Raw genomic sequence first — 19,582 nt, forward strand, 5'->3', positions numbered from 1 at the left:
TATCTATATATATATTATATTTCTTTATTTATAAAGCCAACACTTTCTTTTTAGTTGTGGATAGCTTAGAGGAGGGTCAAAAACCCTGTAATTTTCTTTTCTTTTTGGCAAGCTATGCCTTTACTTTTTTTCTGGAGACACAGCAGGAAACTTCCACAAAGTGAGAAGAAATCCTTTTTTAGACAGTTATTACTGGAACAGATGTCCTCAAGGGAGGCTTACCTCTCAATTCCTGCTCTGGTGACAATTATTAAAAAATTGAATTGCCCATCACTGTCTGTCTCAGTGGCCACCAGGACAAATACAGAGGGTAGATCTTTGCAACAGCAATAAAAACAACAACAACAAACACCTCAGAGGTTCTAACTCTTCCCTGGTGTTTCCAAAAAATTGGTTTTGGCTTCAGATACACTTTTGAGCATATAATGATATATTAGAAGTTGCATTTCATATAGAGGCACAGCAGAAAACTTTCAGCAATTTCAACAGAGCTCACGTCCCAGAACAGTGAATTACATTCACTCAGTGCAGTGTTCTATAGGCACAGGAAATCCCTATATATGTAGTCCAAGACTGCCATAAAATAAATTGGCCTTGAGATTTTTTAACTACAGATGTCTTTCAAAGACAGACCTGTCTCCGTTATTATCTCTGGAGCCCATTGTGTGTTATCCATGTTGTTGTATTAATGTTATGCTGTGTCTGCCTTTCTGCTAGTTCAGGTGAGCTGAAGTTTGAGCCTGGGCAGAGTGAAGCCACTATAGCAATTAATATTCTTGATGACTCAATCCCAGAAGAAGATGAATCTTTTCGAGTAAGAATGAAAAACCCAAAAGGAGGTGCAGAGATTGGTGTCCATTCCTATGTGACTGTCATCATTCCATCCAATGACTATGCACATGGGATCATTGGGTTTGCTCAGGTAATGATCCTTTTTAATATTTTGTATAAACTTGACAGTGGGCATCATTCATTTTTTAAAATACCTTTATCTGTTAATTATCTAATGGTAGAATTCTTTGATGAAACAAGCAGAGGAGATGGAACAGGACAATCTGATCAGCTTCAGTATTGAGCGCCTCTATGGAACATATGGACGGGTGGTGGTGGAGTGGTTTGCCAATGGCAGTGTAGCTGATATATTTCCTACATCAGGAATGGTGAGTGACTACTCTGTACTATTATGATATACCAACTTTCAGAAAACAGATTAAATTATTGTTATTTTTTTCATAGAGATGCTAACTGTAATGAAATGTATGATTCATCTGTGCTACCACTTCAGTCAGCAACTATATTCACTAAAGGGGACTGTTTGGAGGGTTGCAGCAGGTATGAAGTTACTGCTTGGGTTTTTACTGTAGCTGTTGAATAACTTCACTGAAAAGTCACGTGAAAGAAGGTCAAATATTTTCACATTTTAATATTAACTGATTGGGAGCTGAAAATCTGTCTTAACTTACAGATGGCAAACGTTATTAGATAATTGTAGGCCTAAATATACAGTATGTATCAAGAGAAGGGGATATATACCCAGAGTCCAACCCAATTTAAATAGAACCCAGAATTTGGGTAGAAGTCAGATTGATTCTCAACAACAGCCCCCAACTGTTTAGGCAAGACAAAAAGAAGATATTGAAGTGATCGAGGGAGGATCACGACAAACAGCAGTATTAATGAGGGTCGGAGAGTCAAAATGTATTACAAAATGATATAAATGTATTAATAAAAAATCTCGGTCAGCCTAAATACACCAATGAACAACCATCTGGAATTATCTTAAATTGGTTATTGCAACAACCATCACTCATACTTCCAAAACATGCACACATGGATATTACTGATCAGCATGATAGATGATACCGGTTTTAACTCAAGGTTTTGAAATAAAGAGAAAAAGCGCAAAAAATATATAAGTAAAATGTGGCTTAGGTTGTAAAGAATAATGTCATTAGAGCCTTGAATCTTCAATGGTTATATTTGGATCTTTCAAAAGGAAATTGATAAGTTTGTAATCCCTGAGGTAGATGGTGTAACTATATACCAGTTACATTTGTAGCCATTACTTTCTGGGTGTAACAGGTAGACAATCAGGATGGTGATTAGGTCAGAGACTCTTTTTGTATACACGGACAGTGTCCTGGCAAACTCAGAGAAGGGCTTTTACCCGGAGTGTTGGTCACACGTGGGAAATCACCATCCTGATTGTAATGGAGTCAATTTCTGGCCAGGTGGCGCTATGACAAGATGGCATACTTGTACAAAAATCCACAATGGTGAGTATCAAAGGAAGACTACTTTATTGTGAAGCTACATCAATTCATGTTTGATGTCAGCAAATTAAATGTAATTAGCTTGTGGTTATGGTGAATGTACATAAATCTGTATCCAACAATATTCATGTTACAATAAAACATAGGAAACGTTTGCTGATTTGTGAGTTATTAAAGTACTGCGTATATTAGTTCCTTTTTTTTTCTGTTTGTAGGTTACATTTTCAGAGGGCCAGACGCTCACTACAATTACTGTCACAGTTCTTGCAGACAGCATTCCTGAGATGGCAGAGACTGTCATGGTTATCCTGACAAAAGCCACTACCATGAATATCAAGGATCCAAACAAAGGAGCAATACTGGACCCAAGCAGGTCAAGGGCTGTGCTAACCATCCTGCCCAATGACTCTCCACATGGCATAGTTGGGTGGCATGTCAATTCATCATCTGTTAAAGTGAATGAGCCAGAAGGTATGTGCAAAATGCATAGGACCTGGGAAAAGATAAAATAAGGGGAAGTCGGAAGGAATGTGTTTAAAGTGAAAAGTCAGAGCTTTGTGTCTTTATGAAAACAGAATATGCCCAAGTTGTCAGGATTTAGGAAAAGGCAGTTTGCTTTGCACTTGACCCTGGCCCCTACCCTTCTAGGAGCCAGTAAAAGCCTCTGAAGTTTCCCACATGAGTGTTTAGCTTAATTTGCTTACTGGTGGATTCTTTCTAAGGGTACAACATTTAATATATGTTTTATCCAAACAGGAAATGCTACCATCATCACTTTGCAAGTGACTAGAGAACAAGGATTTGTGGGTGATATTGCTGTTTACTTACAATCTCTGCATAACATCTCCCTGCCGCTTGTAAACAGAGCCACAGAAAATGAAGATTATGTCATTAGAGATAAGATTGTTATTATCAGAGAGAACAGCGAGTTTGCTCAAGTAAAACTCACCATCTTGCCTGTAAGTAAATGAATGTTAAATACTTTTTGGTGCACATTTAAAAGTGGTGTTGGACATGCTGTCAGACCCCCACCAGGTGCCTACCAAACTTATATCTGAGAGAACAAACTGAGCTCAACAGTTTTTTTAGCCCATGTCTTGCCATTGATTTCCATTGCTTCTCCTGGAACCAAACTGACAGAAGATTAGGGGGACAGTTTGCTTGTCTTCTAGCCTACAATGCTGGTTGTATTGATGCAAAGTGGGTAATCAGTCTCCAAGGGACTCTCCACACCTAGTGCCAGCCTGACTTGTGTCATTGCTATCATCTCTCATTTTGTGATGGTATGGTTTGCCAGCCAACTGGGATACGAGGAAGCAGCACAAGCAAGTTGGCCTAGAAGAGCAGAAAGTATAAATGTAGCTCTGCTCACACCTGCAGATCACTATTCGCCCATTCTATTCTTTGCACTCTATAGGAATCCTGGTTTCTGCCTTTTCTACAATTAGAATGCGCACCAATAGCAGCAAATGCTTTTGAAAACACTGGCTTATGCATTTTTATGAATGACGTCAGTGAGGATTTCCTTGATCATATGTAACCATGACAAAGCACATTTGGGGCTTTCATATAGATCATGGATCTGTGCTTTCATTTCTTATACCCTTAAATAACCACTACACTTTTCCTGTATAACACCATATACTGTTCACATGTTGTGTCACCTCCTTGTCTGTTAGGTATCTTTCCAGCTTTGGCTTGACAGACAATAGACAGTCTCCTTCATTATTATATATAGCAAACTCTCTATTATCCTTGAATTCAACTTACCAGAATTCTCATCTAACCAGAAAAAAAATGTATTCACTGTTCTGTTTATCTGCGGCATGTATTATCCTGAAAAGGTTGCGTGCCTATTTGTCTTCATTTATTTTAAGTGTGTCTATTTGTCTTAATTTGCTTTTGATTACTGCATTTCGATATTAATATGAAGTCAATACAGAGTTTATGTTATAGTATGGGATATAGCATTAGTTAGACCTATTTTTAATAGTAACTCTAAAGCGACCAGAAACTACACTTATCCGGAATCTACCACTCCCCGTGGATGCCGGATAATGGGGAGTTTACTGTACTTCATTTTCTCATAAAAGGCATCTAATAAAGTGCTGCAGCTTTCATTAAATCAATCCTTACGTTTGCAGAATTTCCCATTTAATTGTCGCCCCTCTCGATATAGGATAACATTCCTGAGTTAAATGAAGGCTTTCTCTTGAACATCACTGAGGTCCGGTTTGTGAATTCTTCTGTATCAAGTGGATTACCAATGCTCAAAAGGCCTGGAGAGGAAATCTGTGAAATAACAATCCTGGAGAATGATGATCCTAGAGGTGTATTCCAATTTAATGTTACCAAGGTGGGAGCATAATGGTTGATATATAATACTGGAGGACTGTCTATAACAACTTCAACAGTTAGTTATGTTTATTTTGCCAGTAGGGAACGTCTTCTAAAATGTGCTTTGGCAACTACATTGCTTTTTCTTCCCAACTGGGTTTATATTAACTGAAGCCTGTGGAACCGAAATATGAATTACGGTTTTATGATACATGAGCGTTCAGTGAAGGGGCTTTGCTCTACATTCAAGATAAATAATGGTCACCCTGTTTGTAATCGTTCAGACTTCTATTTTTCAAGTGGTTATAAAAGCTATCAGATTAACCCCTTCACGACCCATGATGGGATAATCCCGTCTTGAATCCTCAAGGGGTTAAACAGACTCCGCCGGGACTCTGTTCATACTTGTAGAGCTGGCGGCTGGCTTCAGAGCAGATGGGATTCTGGTGACTCAGCTGTCGCCAGATCACTTCTACGATCCGTTAAAGTGGCTGCCACGCCGCCCGACACCCCCGCAGTGTTTCCGGGCTCCGCTGCCCCTCCTATGAGCTCGGGACAGGCATCTTTATTTACGCGTGTCTCTGAACTGATTACCTGTAGGTCCTTTTAAATTGTTGTGTATGGACTTTTTGGGGTACTGAATTCTGTTGCAGTTTCAGGGATGCACACAATTTTTAACCAGGGCATGTTGGGTATCTATGTACTTGTTATAACTTCATCTTTTATATTTTATAAAAAATTGGTTTTATCTAGCGTCTTGGGGCACTAAATTTAACTTAAATGCATTTTTACTAGATTTTTGGGTTTGATAATAAGTTGCGCTAATGTCGTGCAACATAAAAATTTGCAACTGCCACAATTCTATTATATAGGGTCTTGGCTTTCAGAAAATATAAAACTTTTAGGGGTTTTAAGTAATTTTCAGGCCTAAAATGGGGGTCATAACATGTAAACAAAAAATAAAAAAAAAGCCTTAATTCAGCAGGGTTCGGCTGAAATTCGATCCATGGGCAGCCTTATCCCCTCCACAAAAGTTGATCAATATATTGACTTTTGTTGAAGGAACATGTTGGAAAATCATTGGCAGCACAGTTCGGGTATTCTGACAGCGGTGGGCACTGCTTTCAGAATACAGTGCACACAGCGGGAGAGTCATTCACTGAAGCTGTTAGTGTGAATGGAGGAGTCTGTCAGATTTTTATTTCCTTCAGTCTCGCAGGTTGAATGAAAAAACTTCTGTGTGTGTTTCCAGCTTTTATCCCAGGAGGAGTGCTATCAGCAATAATGACCCATTGTACAGGAGATCGGAGGTTGTGTCTTGGAGGTTTAGCAGCTTTTTCCTCTTCCTCTTTTTCCTCAAGATAGTCATGTGCATGAACAGCAGGCCCTACAAGTTTCCAGCAGGAAGGGAAGAATACAGGGGTAGAAGCCATGGCTAGATATTACCTGTGGGAAGGACCACACAGGCCCCACCCACTACAGGCTACCTGTAGAAAACTACAAGACCAGTTACCCTGCACAAGGAGATAAAACAGAAGTGACTGGTTTTTACTACAGGAAGCTCCTGCACAAAGTCTCACACTAGTTGTCCTGCACAGATCTAGAAGAAATACACACAGCACAACAAGTTTCAAATAAGAATACAACACTCCTCATATAGACAGACAATACTTTTTTAACCTGGGAATTCAGCTTTAAGAAGAGAGGTAAACTGAATGACAGGGACATTCTTCAGCAAATACAATTATCTAATTCTAGCAGCATGTGTGTGGCCATTTATTTACAAGTATTCTGATTTAAAGAGGCCCTGTCACCAATGTAAAAAAATTGCAGGCAAAAGCACAGAAAAATGAAGTATTTTAAATGCTTAAACTTGTTAGCAGATTTGACTAGTCAGTTCCCTGGCACATCCCCCTCCCTCTTGTCATGCCGTAATCCTATCCACTTATAGGAGTGTCTAATTACTCTCTGTGCTGGCCCATTTGCCCCGATCCTTCCCTCACCTACCTACACACCCATTTTTCTTTCTCGTCTATTGAGGGACACAGGAAGTCATTAATTGTTGGGTTATATTGCCACCCATAGAAGTATTTGACACTGGCAAATGAAAAAAGTGTAGGCCAGCCCAGGATATCCCTCCTACTGACAGAAGTAATTAACTGTTGGGTTATATTGCCACCTACATGAGGATTTGACACTGGCAAATGAAAAAATTGTAGGCCAGCCCAGGATAACTCCTCCTACTACCATAAGTCATTAACTGTTTGGTTATATTGCAACCTACAGGAGGATTTGACACTGGCATATAAAACATTGTAGGCCAGCTATCACGTACCTGGTAGGGAGCCGAGTTGTGAGGAGGCCTCCTTTGCAGCACGAGTTCCACACCCCTGAATGTGGAGACAGGAGGTGGGGGAACCGCGGGCAGCACCGGTGCCGGAAGATGGGCAGGTCCTTGAGGCCCGTCTTCAGTGAAGCAGGAGTCAGGTGTTGATGCGGCTGGAGCAGAGCGGAGTCGGGCAAGCCAGGGTCAGCAACAATCGGGCGGCAAGGTACACAAGGAGCAGGCAAAGGAGAATCCAGGGACAAGCAGAAGTCAGAGGCAGGCGGCAGTCAGGCAAGGTCAAGGAATCCGGTCGATAATAATACGATAACAGGCAGGGTACAAAACACACGCACTAAGCTGAAAGACCACTCAGCAGTGATTCTGGGAGTTGGGCCAGCTTAAATAGTATCATCCCCAGACAGAGCGAGTCATTTCCTGTGCGCCATGTGAGCACGTTTTCGCGCATCCGGCTGCCGCTTGCGCATGCGCAATAGCTGCCGTTTCCCGCAAATGCGGTGATCATGCCTATGCGCATGCGCAGTCCTACCTCCGCTGCCAGGCATGGTCTTACACAAGCCCAGGATAACCTCTCTTAGTACCAGCATTCCTCAGTTTTGTTATGGTGTTCCAGGAGAAATCGCATCTTTTTTAGCTCAGCTGGGAAAAGTCTCACCAATTATTTTCCTCCAATCAAGATTCTCAGTTACATGGCTGCTTGATCTCTAAAATGGCAGCTATCTGGATCTGCCTTTCCTTAGCCTAGCTTTGGAGTGCTCTGCCTGAACCCCACTGGACTGGACATTGTGGGGCTAACTAGGAATAGGGATGAGCCGAACACCCCCCTGTTCGGTTTGTATTCGAACATTCGAATGGCCGAAATGTTCGAATACGAACTCGAACTCAATGCAAGTGTATGGGGGTTGCCGGTACATGTAATAAATACAGTGTACTGGCCCCCTTAGCTCCGCTGCTGTCCTGGCCTCCGGTCCCCTAGTCCGTCCACTTGTTTTCCCGGCCTCCGGTCCCCTGGTCCGACTGCTCGCTGTCCCGGCGGTCCGTCGGCTTCTCTCCTTCAGTCCGGCTGCGGCTCCTCTGCCCCGCCCCCCTGCCTCCACTTCGTCTGCAGGCTGGGAGCCATACCCAGCCTGCTATTGGATATTGTAAAATGCAATAGCCAATAGCAAGCTAGCTATTGCACCCGCCTGCTGTCAATCAGCATGGGGGGACCTGATAGAGAACTTTCTCCTTCAGGCCCCTCCTCCGCTGAGCCCTGATTGGGCAAAGTCTTGCACCTGTGGTCAGGTGCAAGACTTTGCCCAATCAGAGCTTCAGTGGGCATTTTGTATTATGGAATGTACGCGGTCGAAGAGACCGCGAACATCCCATAAAGTTCGGCGCTCGGCGAGCGCTCAAACTGCCGATGTTCGATTCGAAACTCATGTTCAAATCGAACACTTGGCCCATCCTTAGCTAGGAAGTGACCTTGGGGCACTGGGTTCCACATAAAGCATTTTCCAGTTCCAAAGCTGCAGGCATTTTAGGCAGAGCACCAAAAGCTATCTCCTATTTTGACCACTGAGTACATTCAAATTTCCTGCTTTTCAATGATTTTACCATGGAAGGCCCACACCTGATAGCCCTAATGGCGCGGGCCCCTATCAGAGTACCCCCTTACATTAATCTTGAAAGGAAGGGCTATTCTGATGGGGACACCTAATTTAAGGGGGCATTCTGATGGGGACACTTAATGTAAGGGAGCACTCTGATGGGGGGCAGTTAATGTAAGGGGGCACTCTGATAGGGAACACTAATGTAAGGGGGCACTCTGAAGGGTAACTTCAATGTAAGGGGACACTCTGATGGGGAACACTAATGTAAGGGGGCACTCTGAAGGGTAACTTCAATGTAAGGAGGCACTCTGACGGAGAACACTAATGTAAGGGGGCATGCTGATAGGCAACACTGATATAAGGGTACACTCTGATGGGGAACATGGCATTGGGAACATCAGACCTCCTTGTGAATCAGTGTTGACCCTCAGCTGTAGAGAGAGCAGTTGTCAAGGTACATTTTGGATGGGGGCCCTTCTTTTCATTACAATCCCCCTAACAGCCCTGTTCTGGTATGATTATGATTACGGTAGCCGCCCCCCCAATATCCTTATATTTGACATATTTGTTTGGTAAAGGTTGTGCTATGATAAAGTGTTTATCTGTGTCATCATACTGTATTTTGCTTCCCTATGTACACAGTATATCATGAATGATCAGAGATCTTCAATTATACAATTAAGTCAAAGGGAAGATGAAATGCTGAAATCTCTCTGAACCATTCTCACTTTGCATAGCTGTTTAACATCGTAAAATAATCTTGCTGTTGTTTTTATTTCTATAAAATTGAGGTGATGTGTTTTTCAGACTGCAAATGGAGCTGTGATGGCTTATGAAGTTCCACCTCCACAGAATGTACTCAGGCTTCCTGTTGTCAGACAAGCTGGAAACTTTGGCATTGTGACTGTTTACTGGGAAGCCGTGCCAATCACTGCAAGTCATGATGACTTCACGCCGTCTTCAGGGAATCTCTCCTTTTTTGATGGACAGGTCTGCACAACTGTTATATATAAACTATTATCAGAGTGTTTAAAGTGACACTGAACTCAAGTATTAAAGCTTAAAAATGCATTCAAGTATCTTACCTATTGACATGTAATATATTTGTGCATTACTCAGCTGTTGTCAGGAAGCAGGGGATGTTAACTCTATTTGGGGACCACGGGCACGGCGCAGGGCACGGGTTCCCCTTCAGCTCGGTAGAACACCTGGTGCCCGAGGTGCAGGTGCGCATGCGCGAGTCATGCGGCGTGGGCGCATGCGCAGTACGCAGGCTGCGCGCGCATCCCCGGGAGCATAGCGTTCTTGCATCATCTGGCTATCAGGTGTGAGCCTTGCTGGGGGAGGTTCCCAGTACACACCTTTCATCTTCCTCGCCTGCCATTGGTTCCCGGGGAGGGAGGCCTCCTGGTTGCCTCGGTGACCAGGGGGTGGTCCTACCTCCCCTGGCTATAAAAACCTGGCCTGAGCTCTGGCTTATTGCTGAGTTATTCCACCTTATGGTGAACACCTAGCCTCCCTGCTGATCCTCCTATTGCCGTTGCCCCTGTGTATCCTTCCCGATTACCGACCCTTGGACTGTCTTCCGCCTTTGAACCTTCGCTGCCTGCCTCGACCCGGATTGGACATTGACTACCCCTCTTGGATTATCCCTAAACTTGTACCGCGTTTCTGGACTGTCAGCTGCTTATTGCCAGTGGGTTCCTCATCTCACTACTAGCTCCCTGGGACGTCTGACCGCTGTAGATCCTCAAATCATCTTTGAAATCTTACTAACATTGTCCTTCCTTCTAGAGAGTGGCTACTTTTGTTTACCAGGGTCCGTGTTTGTGTTGTTAAGTAACTCCCATGATGGACTACAATCTCATGTTCATTTTATTAATTTGTACTGAGATTGTAATCTATCACGGGAGCGAGCTTGGAGCGGTGGCTACTTCACAACACACACACAAAGGGACCATGGGGAACAAAAGTAGCCATTCTCCAGAAGGAAGGACAGTGTCAGCACCAATTCAGAGATTATTTGATGATCTGCAGCTGAGTGATATACAAATAAGATACATTTTTGTTAATAGTTAAAGTACTTGAATGCATTTTTAAGGTTTAACTCCTGAGTTAAGTGTCACTTTAAACAGCACCTTCTTCCTGAACTGCTGTTCTCCAGTTAAAAGAGAACTATGGCCAAATATTTCTTTTTGTTAGTTCTCTTCTGGGTCACAGGTGGACATATGCTAATGTCCTCCTGTGACCCAAAACTCAGCATATAGCGGGCTATTGCCTGCTATATGTTGATAGCGCAGAGCTGCACTACAGAACGGAAAGATCCCGACAATATTGTTTGGATCTATTCCGCTTCCTGAGTGACAGCTAACTCTGCCACTCTAGACCCAAAGCCAGCTTTGCCCGCCCCCTCCTCTGTCTGTCCCTCCAGTCAACACTGGTGAAACGGAAGGGGGGAATCCCTGCAGGGAACCACCCTGCAGTGGTTGATAGTCACTGCTCTCTGCATGGAGAAAATCGTGAACTGAGCAGTATGTGGTCGCTCAGTTCTCAATCAATAGAGCCGACATGTGACAGCTGCAGTGCCACACATTGGCTCTAACTATGGGGATGAGTGGATTTCACTCTCCCCATAGTTCTCCTTCAAACTATCCTCTAAAATGTAAAATATTTCAATTACAGTATTCTTAGACCTTCAACTAGCCGTTAAATGTGTAAATATAAAAAAGTGACATGTTTTGTGAACAAAACTTTTATATAGAATAATTTTCTATATCCCCATGGGGCTACAGTAAAGACCCTGCTTGCAACCAGATTTCAACATGTGTTTCTAGGCACTTTTCCATGTACTGTACAAAAGGACTACAGTTTTGTATGGACACACAACACAAATCCTCCATGCAGTATAATAATAAAAAAAAAATATTCTGCATGTGCAGAAATGTTATTGTGCTAAGGTTTAATTTTAGAGGGTGGATAAAGTCTTAGAGTGTGGATAAAGTCTTAGAGTGACAATAAATACTAGTAAGTATACTTGTTAGATGGGAACACATGGGTGGTTAGAGTAAAAATCACATCTGTTTTGCCCCTGAAAGCCCTTTGCTTTAATGCCTTGCATCAGGATATTAACATCAAAAACCATATAACAAAAGAAAGGCACAAACTGTAAAACCATCTGTAAATTAAAGTAGGATGTGTGAATACATATAATGTCCACTAGAGGGCAGTGGAATCCATGTAACATGAATAGCTTCACGCTGTGTGGATGAGATGTTATCTGGAATATGGGATTTCAAGGGTTACAAGGATACAGATTGCACATGGCTAATGGCCGGCTACATATATCATCGATCATAATGTGATGCTTTTCATTGACTTTTTGTTTTTGTTTGAATGTCAGACTGCCTATTCCATAGAAATAATACATTGTTTTGCAGGTGGTAGGAGAAATTGCAATTGTAATCGTGGATGATACTTTTGTTGAGTATTTAGAAACATTCAATGTTTCCCTAAAGCAAGTGACAAATGGTGCCAGACTTGGAAATGAAGTCAATGTTGTGGTCAACATTCCACCAAATGATTCTCCTCTTGGATTGTTTGGGTTTGAGAGCAATAGGGTAAGAATGTCATAGATTTGTAATATATGTGCAAGTGTGATATAGATCTCCAACCAATGATATGGATCTATGCAAGAGTTGAGCCAGGAGCATGACTAGAAATCACAGGGCCCCATAGCAATATTTTGGATGTCCCCACACACACCAAAGAAAAAATGCCACTGAATAACACATTGCTACAGTCATGTGGCACAGTGCCTGAGCTATAGCATATATTACATATGATATAATTACATACAGTTAGAAAACAATCACTATCCCTGGACGCATCAATCATGCATCCAAGGATAGTGATTGATTCCTAACCACACGTAATTATATCACATACCATTACATGCGGTGTGCCGGCATTTACATGCAGTGCCTGTCATCCGATCATTAACTTGAACGGGTGACAGTTGCCACTTGTAAACGCCAGATTAGGAATTCCTGCTGCAGGAAAGCGCAAGTTCCTGACGCAGGAATCCCTAATCACACCTAAACTTACAGGTGTGAATGGGGTGAATACACAAACACACACATAGAAAAATACATCTCACCCTCAAACACACACACACATGCAGAACAATACACCCCACTCAACCCCCACAATCCCTGATGATCCAGTGGTTGATTAGTAAGGTCTGGTGCAGACCTTACTAAACCTTCCTTTCAGCCAGAGCTCAAAGCTGTCAGCGTTTCGGTCAAACGGAGCTAGTGATTACTGGCACTGACAGGAGCAGCTATGCGGTCTGCATCTGACAGAGATGCAGACCGTGTAGCTGTGGGTCGGATGGTACCGGTTTGCTGGCCATTTTTTTGAGGCCCCTGCACTAGAGGCTGAGGCTGAGACTAGACTCAGCCTTCCTTCCTGCTGCTGACCGGGCCCCCCAATCTGCCCCGGGCCCCAGAGAGGTTGCGTGGGCCACAACGGCGGTAGTTCCGCCACTGAGTTAAGTTCACCACACACGTTACCATCTGAATGTACAATCTCCTTTAGAGCTGCCAACAACTATGTAGTGTAAGGGCCTGCCAGACTGGATGCAAACAAATTGGATAGATTAGATAGGGCCTCTTGTTACATAGATTTGGTATATCTAAAGTTGATTGTACAGAGATTGTGGTCAGATTGTAACATGTGTGTGGTGACCATTATGTGTGCAGCCGAAGGCAATTTTATTTATAATACTGAAAGACTAATTCAGTAACTCATAAAATAAATGACTTGCATGATACCACTTTTAACACAAGTTCAAGGACAAGACATTTACTCCTCATATAGAGATAACCCTATTTTAAAATGAGAAATTAGCCCCTGGTTTTTGGGGGGTCTTTTTGCCATCATGATGGAATGGATATGAGTAAAATACAATATATTTGCAAACACACACACACACTAACCTGGATGCAAACCACTTATTCTAGAAGCATGTTTTTGTATTTTGAGCGCTTCAGAGCAAAAGATAAAGAAGAAACATACAAACTCCATGTGGACTGTGTTCTTGAGGGAGGTATAACACACTACTGCAAGACAAGAACTTAGCCATCCTGCTACTCAATGAATGAATGATGTTATCATGCTGTGTGGAATGACTTCTTTCGCTTTGACAATGAGTCAATATCTTGTATTTACTGCTGATCTGTTCTTAAATGTGATCACATTATATCACTGTGGTTTTTTTTTTAGGTTCTGATTTCCGAACCTCAGAGAATAGGTGACCCAGCAGGAGAAGTGACTTTGACAGTCGTGCGGAGTCAAGGTGGTCGAGGAGCAGTGAAAATTATTTGGCTAGTGGAGGAAGCTGGACAATATGACCTAAGCCCACTAAATGGAACTCTAATCTTTAACGAGGTATGGAAAGCAATGTGAAGCCCTTTTAATGTAATGGATATATGTTTAATAGAGTCCTTATGCTCTTTATATGTTGCAGAAAATGTCAGCTGAATGACATAAAACCCTATTCTTATTGTGTGATTTGTCGTAATAGGTAATTATATTGGTCCTTACGTGTGCAGTACTATTGCAGTGGCTTATATAACATATCTGGCATTTATATTTAAATGAAATACATAATTCTTATGTAATAAGTCCTACTGTGATGATGTAATATTGATCAGGATTCAGGAGTGCCAGAGATTGTTTATTTCTGGCTGTCCCACCCTCTGGTACACATATGTTGGACAACCTTTGGATTTAGTATGTCATTCATTTATAAGCGATTTGTAGACACTTTTTGTTAACAAATATTTGGAAAGCTCTTTGCAATAATAACCTATTCCACTTGGATGCTGAGTCCAGAAAATGTATGTTATATGCATTTTCGGGGCAGTTTCTGGAAAATTTATGGCAGAAATGACTTTCATTGTCCTGAAAGTATATACTGTATATTCATCTTGTTCACCTGGATAACTCCATCTGGATCCTAGACAGACTGACTTAGTGGCCTATTGCCCATTTGATTTAGGAAGGTCTGAAACCTGTGATTAGGAGACAGTGGAAATAAAGGCCTTTCATAAAGGGCTTGTTGCCCCATACAGTGTGAAGGGACATTTTTTGATGTGCCCAGAACTGTGGGAAGAATTGTGTGGGCAGCTCATGTAAGTCTGTAGAGACACAGGAGCTGTGCGCCGTCACACGCTGCTTCCTGCAGCTCCAAGTTTTGACTGCCGCACACAGATGGTGTACAACCTCGGATGCAGACAAGACGGACCCAGGTCTGTACACTGTTTGTGTGCATCTATCAAAACTCGGAGCTGAGGGAGGCAGGGCTAGAGGGCACACTACTCCTCCGTCTCCACAGACTTACATGAGCTGCCCGCACACTTCTTCCCACAGCTCCGGGTGCATCAGAAAATGTTCCTTCATGCTGTATGAGGCAGCACGCCCCATGTGAATGAGGCTAAAACATAAAGCTTGGCCTAGACCCAAGGAGGCCACTGTTGTACAACTGGCTGGGATTACAATTCTACAAATGTGGTTTTAGTGTTTGTGGAGGATTTCTGTGTCATAGGACCGGTGGATAAGCATTCTTATACACAGTAAAAAGATTGCTTCTCAGTGCTTCTCAGGGTCACAAATAGTTCAGTCTGTGTTACCCTGTGGAGGTGGCAATGTAAAATGCTCTAACAATACACAGTACATGGTTTGAATTTAATTAAATCGACTGTCTTATTTGCATTTTCAGACTGATACCAGAAAATCATTTACACTGAAAGCAATTCAAGATGGCCTTCTGGAAGGAATGGAATCATTCAGCATTCAGTTGGTGTCAGCAGACTATTCAGTCATCTCCCCTGTAGATGGTAAATCCCATGCTGACCAGGTTTACAAGTTAATGGCAACATGCTGTGTACATGAATCTCATTCTTCTAAGGGCTTGCACTCACAAGGGTTTGTTATTGTCACCAGAACAACCAACATGGGGGTCCTGGAAGGGGCACCAAAAGTTTTCTTCTCTTACACTGAGGGGCTAGGACACCCATTGATACACACAGATTAATTGATTGTTACTTGATGGATATTAGCAGGGGAAGCTTTCTTGTATACAGACGGTGCTGAACACTTCCCCACTGTGCCCTTTGCACATGTGTCAGGAGCCTGCTAATGTAAATGCTTCTTGACATTGTAGATGTCTTAGCTAATTCTTGCCTAGTTACAAGTACAGAGCATATTGTAAGAAGAACTAATTTCCTTCCAAAATTAATGATTGCTCCTCCTTGTGTGGTCCCCTAGCGTGAACATCCTGGGGAGGCTTCTTGTATACTTACGGGTAGCGGTGTGAAAGGCCATTCTAGTTAAAATTAAGATTGGTCTTATAATTTCTGACAGGCAATGAGGGCATACACCCCCTGGCCCAGTACAAATAATATACATGGGTATGTTGGGTTGGGTATGTTGTATGTTGGGTTGGTGGCATTAAGTGGAGATGCTCCCCTAATCCTCAATTAAAGCAGTGACAGCTGCTGGGCATTACCTGGAAGCGGGAAGTCTTCCAATATCCACTTACTGTGCCTCAAGATGTTATGTGACTGAATGAAGAAAAGCCTCAAGGAAAGTCAGTGACTGGAAAAAAGCAAACCTGTAACATTTGTTCTTCTCATTTGTTAAAGAAAGTTGAATGATAAAAATTATTTGTGATGATGTCATGGCATTTGTTTACCATTTTATTTAAGTGATTTTGTATAATTTTACAGAGCAGCCTTCATCTTGTTTAGCTCATTTGGTGCTGTCTCTTACAATTCATCCCTTTGAAGCAACCTATTTAGTTATATAGCCTATTTAGCACATATGTGTGATTAGGTGTTTTACAATAAACCATGTTCTTTAAGACAACACCTACCTTTCACAATGACCAGGAATCATTACAACACATTTTTTGTGCGTTTACAGTTCACAGGAGACTGTCCCTACCATGAAAGGGCCAATTGGTTATACCTCCCAGGACACAAGTCCCCAGTCCTACTCTGCTGACCGGTATCACAGCAACCCAAAGGATAACTAATGTATGTTGTAAACAGAACCTGCTTGAAAGCTAGCAGAAGAATGATACATTTGGCTGAGTGTGAAGTGGGAAGATATAGCCTCCAAACAGCCAGACACAGATGGGGCACAGGTTTGCCTCCAGCACAGAAACAGGACACTTACTGGTGACCAGCAGTGGTCTCTTAATAGTAAGACTTATATATTTCCACTTTTCAAGTGGTAAATCATATAAGGAACACAGGCAGAAGAAGTTGGCACTCTGCAGCTAATAAACACAAGCAGTGTACTGTATTTCTGCATATGAATAGATGAACAGGATATATCTGACTTCTGTCTTCTTGCTTTTCAGGTACAGCCACTGTTGTTATTGGTGGGGATGTAGGGGCGGCTGGTATAGTTGGAATAGCCCCATCATCCCTTTATGTTCTCATTGGTGAGCCCTATGGGAACTATAATGGAACAGCCCATATCAGGTATATAAATCACTGTATTCAATATAATTTATGTAAAGCTTCTTCTTAATCCAGTGATTATGCTTATAGCATATAATACAAGTATAATTTCCTTATCGCACATTTGCTGTTGTGTAATGTGGAGAGGTACAATATGTAAAATGCAGTCCTTAGCGACCAACGGAACCATCTTTCAATATTTTAATTGCAGTTTGAACTACTTTTTAATACGCCTGAGTATTTCTACCTTCATGGCGGCCCTCAAGAGGATATTCTGTGCCTCCCTGAGAACAAAGAGAAATAATAATGTCTGGTGCATGTCTGTTTAGAGCATACCAATTTACACATTCAAAGGTTAACTGACACCTAGTAAAAGTGAAAGGGCTCTAAAACATCTCCATGTTCAGTTTACTGTAACGAAAAAAATATTTAGAAATATCCCATTACTTTATACACAGCCAAAAATAGATGAATGTGACTTTCAACCAGTGACTATGACTTTCCGGACAGTACAGTAATTTGTTATGATGCTATGTTGTTCCACTACTAGCCTTTTATTGAGCCAAGTGTGGGTTTAGTAAACTGATGTAAATTAAAAGTGCATTTAAGACATTGATATAATAAAATTAAAATTCCAAAAATTAACTTTAAAATTTGAATTCTTTATAGCAAAATGTACTCCCATGCCAATGCCGGGTCATCAGAGCAAACAATCATGTCATTTGAGCCTCATTATTAGTCTTGTCATCAGAACCTAAGTCTTTTTTACTTGGATTATCAAATCCCTAATGGAGTACTATTGGCTTATTTTCTGTCCTCCCTGTTATATAAATAAAGTTTACTAAGCTTTTTTCTACTTTTTTCTTCACTTGTTACAAATGCAGAGAAGGTAGGGATGTGGTGTGACAGCTGGAGAGGCTGGGCAATGTGTAGCAAAGTGACAGCCCATGGTGCAACCAATTGCCCCTAGAGATTTTCTTCAGCCAATAAGTGCAGCTGGCCCACAAACCCCTGAGAATAATAGTAGATGTGTCATGAAGACAAGACCTGTTGACATGTTCTGTCTGTGGTTTAAATCAGTCACCTTATAACGTGACTTTTTCATAAGAGAATATTGGAATCTACCATCGCTGGACTGTCCCTTTGAGAATGCTAGTTCCTTGGCTATCATGCTGACACTTTGGTTTCAATACTCTTTTTGTCACCATAAACAAACATAGACATTCAACATTTTGCAACTTTACTTCTAGAAGTAATATGTCACATTTAAAGGGGCTTGTTTTGTAATTTTGAAGACATTTTGGTGTTTATCCAAGCCACTTCTTCATCTCGAGCGTTCATCTCTGAATGTCGTTAACAAACCCCAGCATGTATTGACACTTTGGTTTGGCCAGCAAGGGAAGTGATGCTGTAAGAGGAGGTGAATTTTCTCTTTGGTGTCTTAGCAATCCTGTTGCCTTAGATGGTACAACAACATGTAAAAGGTTCTGATGGTTGTACATAACCATTAGAAGTGTGAGAAGCATTGATAGGGAAATATTTTAATTGTGCTGTTCCTTTTTTTTAAGTCTAGTTCGCGGTCCTGGGATTTTTGGTGAAGTGACTGTGTATTGGGATATAACTCCAGCTTACACAAGGGAATTTGTTGAGACATCAGGAATGGTAACACTGAGAGACAGACAGTCTGCTGCAGTCCTCATTATACAGGTGTGTGTGGATGTTCGTTGTATAAGTTATACTGTATGTTAATATCAGTCACCTTTCACTGATTTAGGAGTGCCACTTTTATGTTTGTCCCTGAAACCAGTGTTATTATATATGTATATGTGTAAAATCTTTGTTTTACAAATAACATTCAATGCATGCAAATAATTCCCAAAGCACTATGAATCAGCAAGGCTCATCTTGTCCAATAAGTGATGAGTTACTGTGATGAATTAGTCACTTTCTGTGCATAAATTTAAGCTTGAGCTATTGAGATCAGTAAACAACAGGCTTTTTTAAAGCAGATAGTAAGATGACAGAGTAAAATATGTGAAAATGAGCCTAAAGTTCTGCCTGCTGGCTTCTAAGACTACATTAAATCCATATTCTAAATTTCATCTTTACCTAACCAGGCAAAAAACAAAAACATATTTTCAACATTTTCATTTGTTTAAGGGCTAGTTCACACCATCCTCAGTGTGTTCCGGCCCAATTGTGGCCGGAACGCACTGGATCTCATTTCGGCCGCCTCACTTTGTTTTGGGGCGGGAGGGGGCGTGAACTCAATGGTACCACAGCCACGCTTCTGGCCACAATGCGATCGGCCGCACAGGAAAGCGTGGCACATTAGTGCCACACGTTCCGGTCTGATGCAGTCAGAAAAAATAGTGTGTGCACTACTTTTTCTGACCGCACCGGACCGGAACACAGGCACTGATATGCCTTGCGTACCTGTGCGGCCGATCCCATTGCGGCCGGAGGGCGTGGCTGTGGTGCCATTGATTTCAATGCACCCACCGC

The 19,582-nt window shown here is 42.0% G+C and overlaps 1 protein-coding gene across 1 annotated transcript in view; it reads left to right on the forward strand.

Annotated features, from left to right (window-relative positions):
* Positions 1-19,582, forward strand: part of ADGRV1 (adhesion G protein-coupled receptor V1) — a gene marked incomplete at its 3' end in the record, with an annotated part of 181,443 nt that overhangs the window by 118,332 nt on the left and 43,529 nt on the right. The window contains exons 51-61 of the mRNA XM_018559232.1: positions 718-922; positions 1,014-1,160; positions 2,489-2,744; positions 3,030-3,232; positions 4,453-4,629; positions 9,354-9,536; positions 11,984-12,163; positions 13,830-13,994; positions 15,328-15,445; positions 16,975-17,098; positions 18,646-18,784. Coding sequence (XP_018414734.1) covers positions 718-922; positions 1,014-1,160; positions 2,489-2,744; positions 3,030-3,232; positions 4,453-4,629; positions 9,354-9,536; positions 11,984-12,163; positions 13,830-13,994; positions 15,328-15,445; positions 16,975-17,098; positions 18,646-18,784 — 1,897 coding nt within the window. The remainder of the gene's footprint in view (positions 1-717; positions 923-1,013; positions 1,161-2,488; positions 2,745-3,029; positions 3,233-4,452; positions 4,630-9,353; positions 9,537-11,983; positions 12,164-13,829; positions 13,995-15,327; positions 15,446-16,974; positions 17,099-18,645; positions 18,785-19,582) is intronic.

The sequence above is a fragment of the Nanorana parkeri genome, unplaced genomic scaffold (assembly GCF_000935625.1).
Source record: "Nanorana parkeri isolate BGI_ZX_2015 unplaced genomic scaffold, ASM93562v1 scaffold384, whole genome shotgun sequence".
Classification (NCBI taxonomy): Eukaryota; Metazoa; Chordata; class Amphibia; order Anura; family Dicroglossidae; genus Nanorana; species Nanorana parkeri.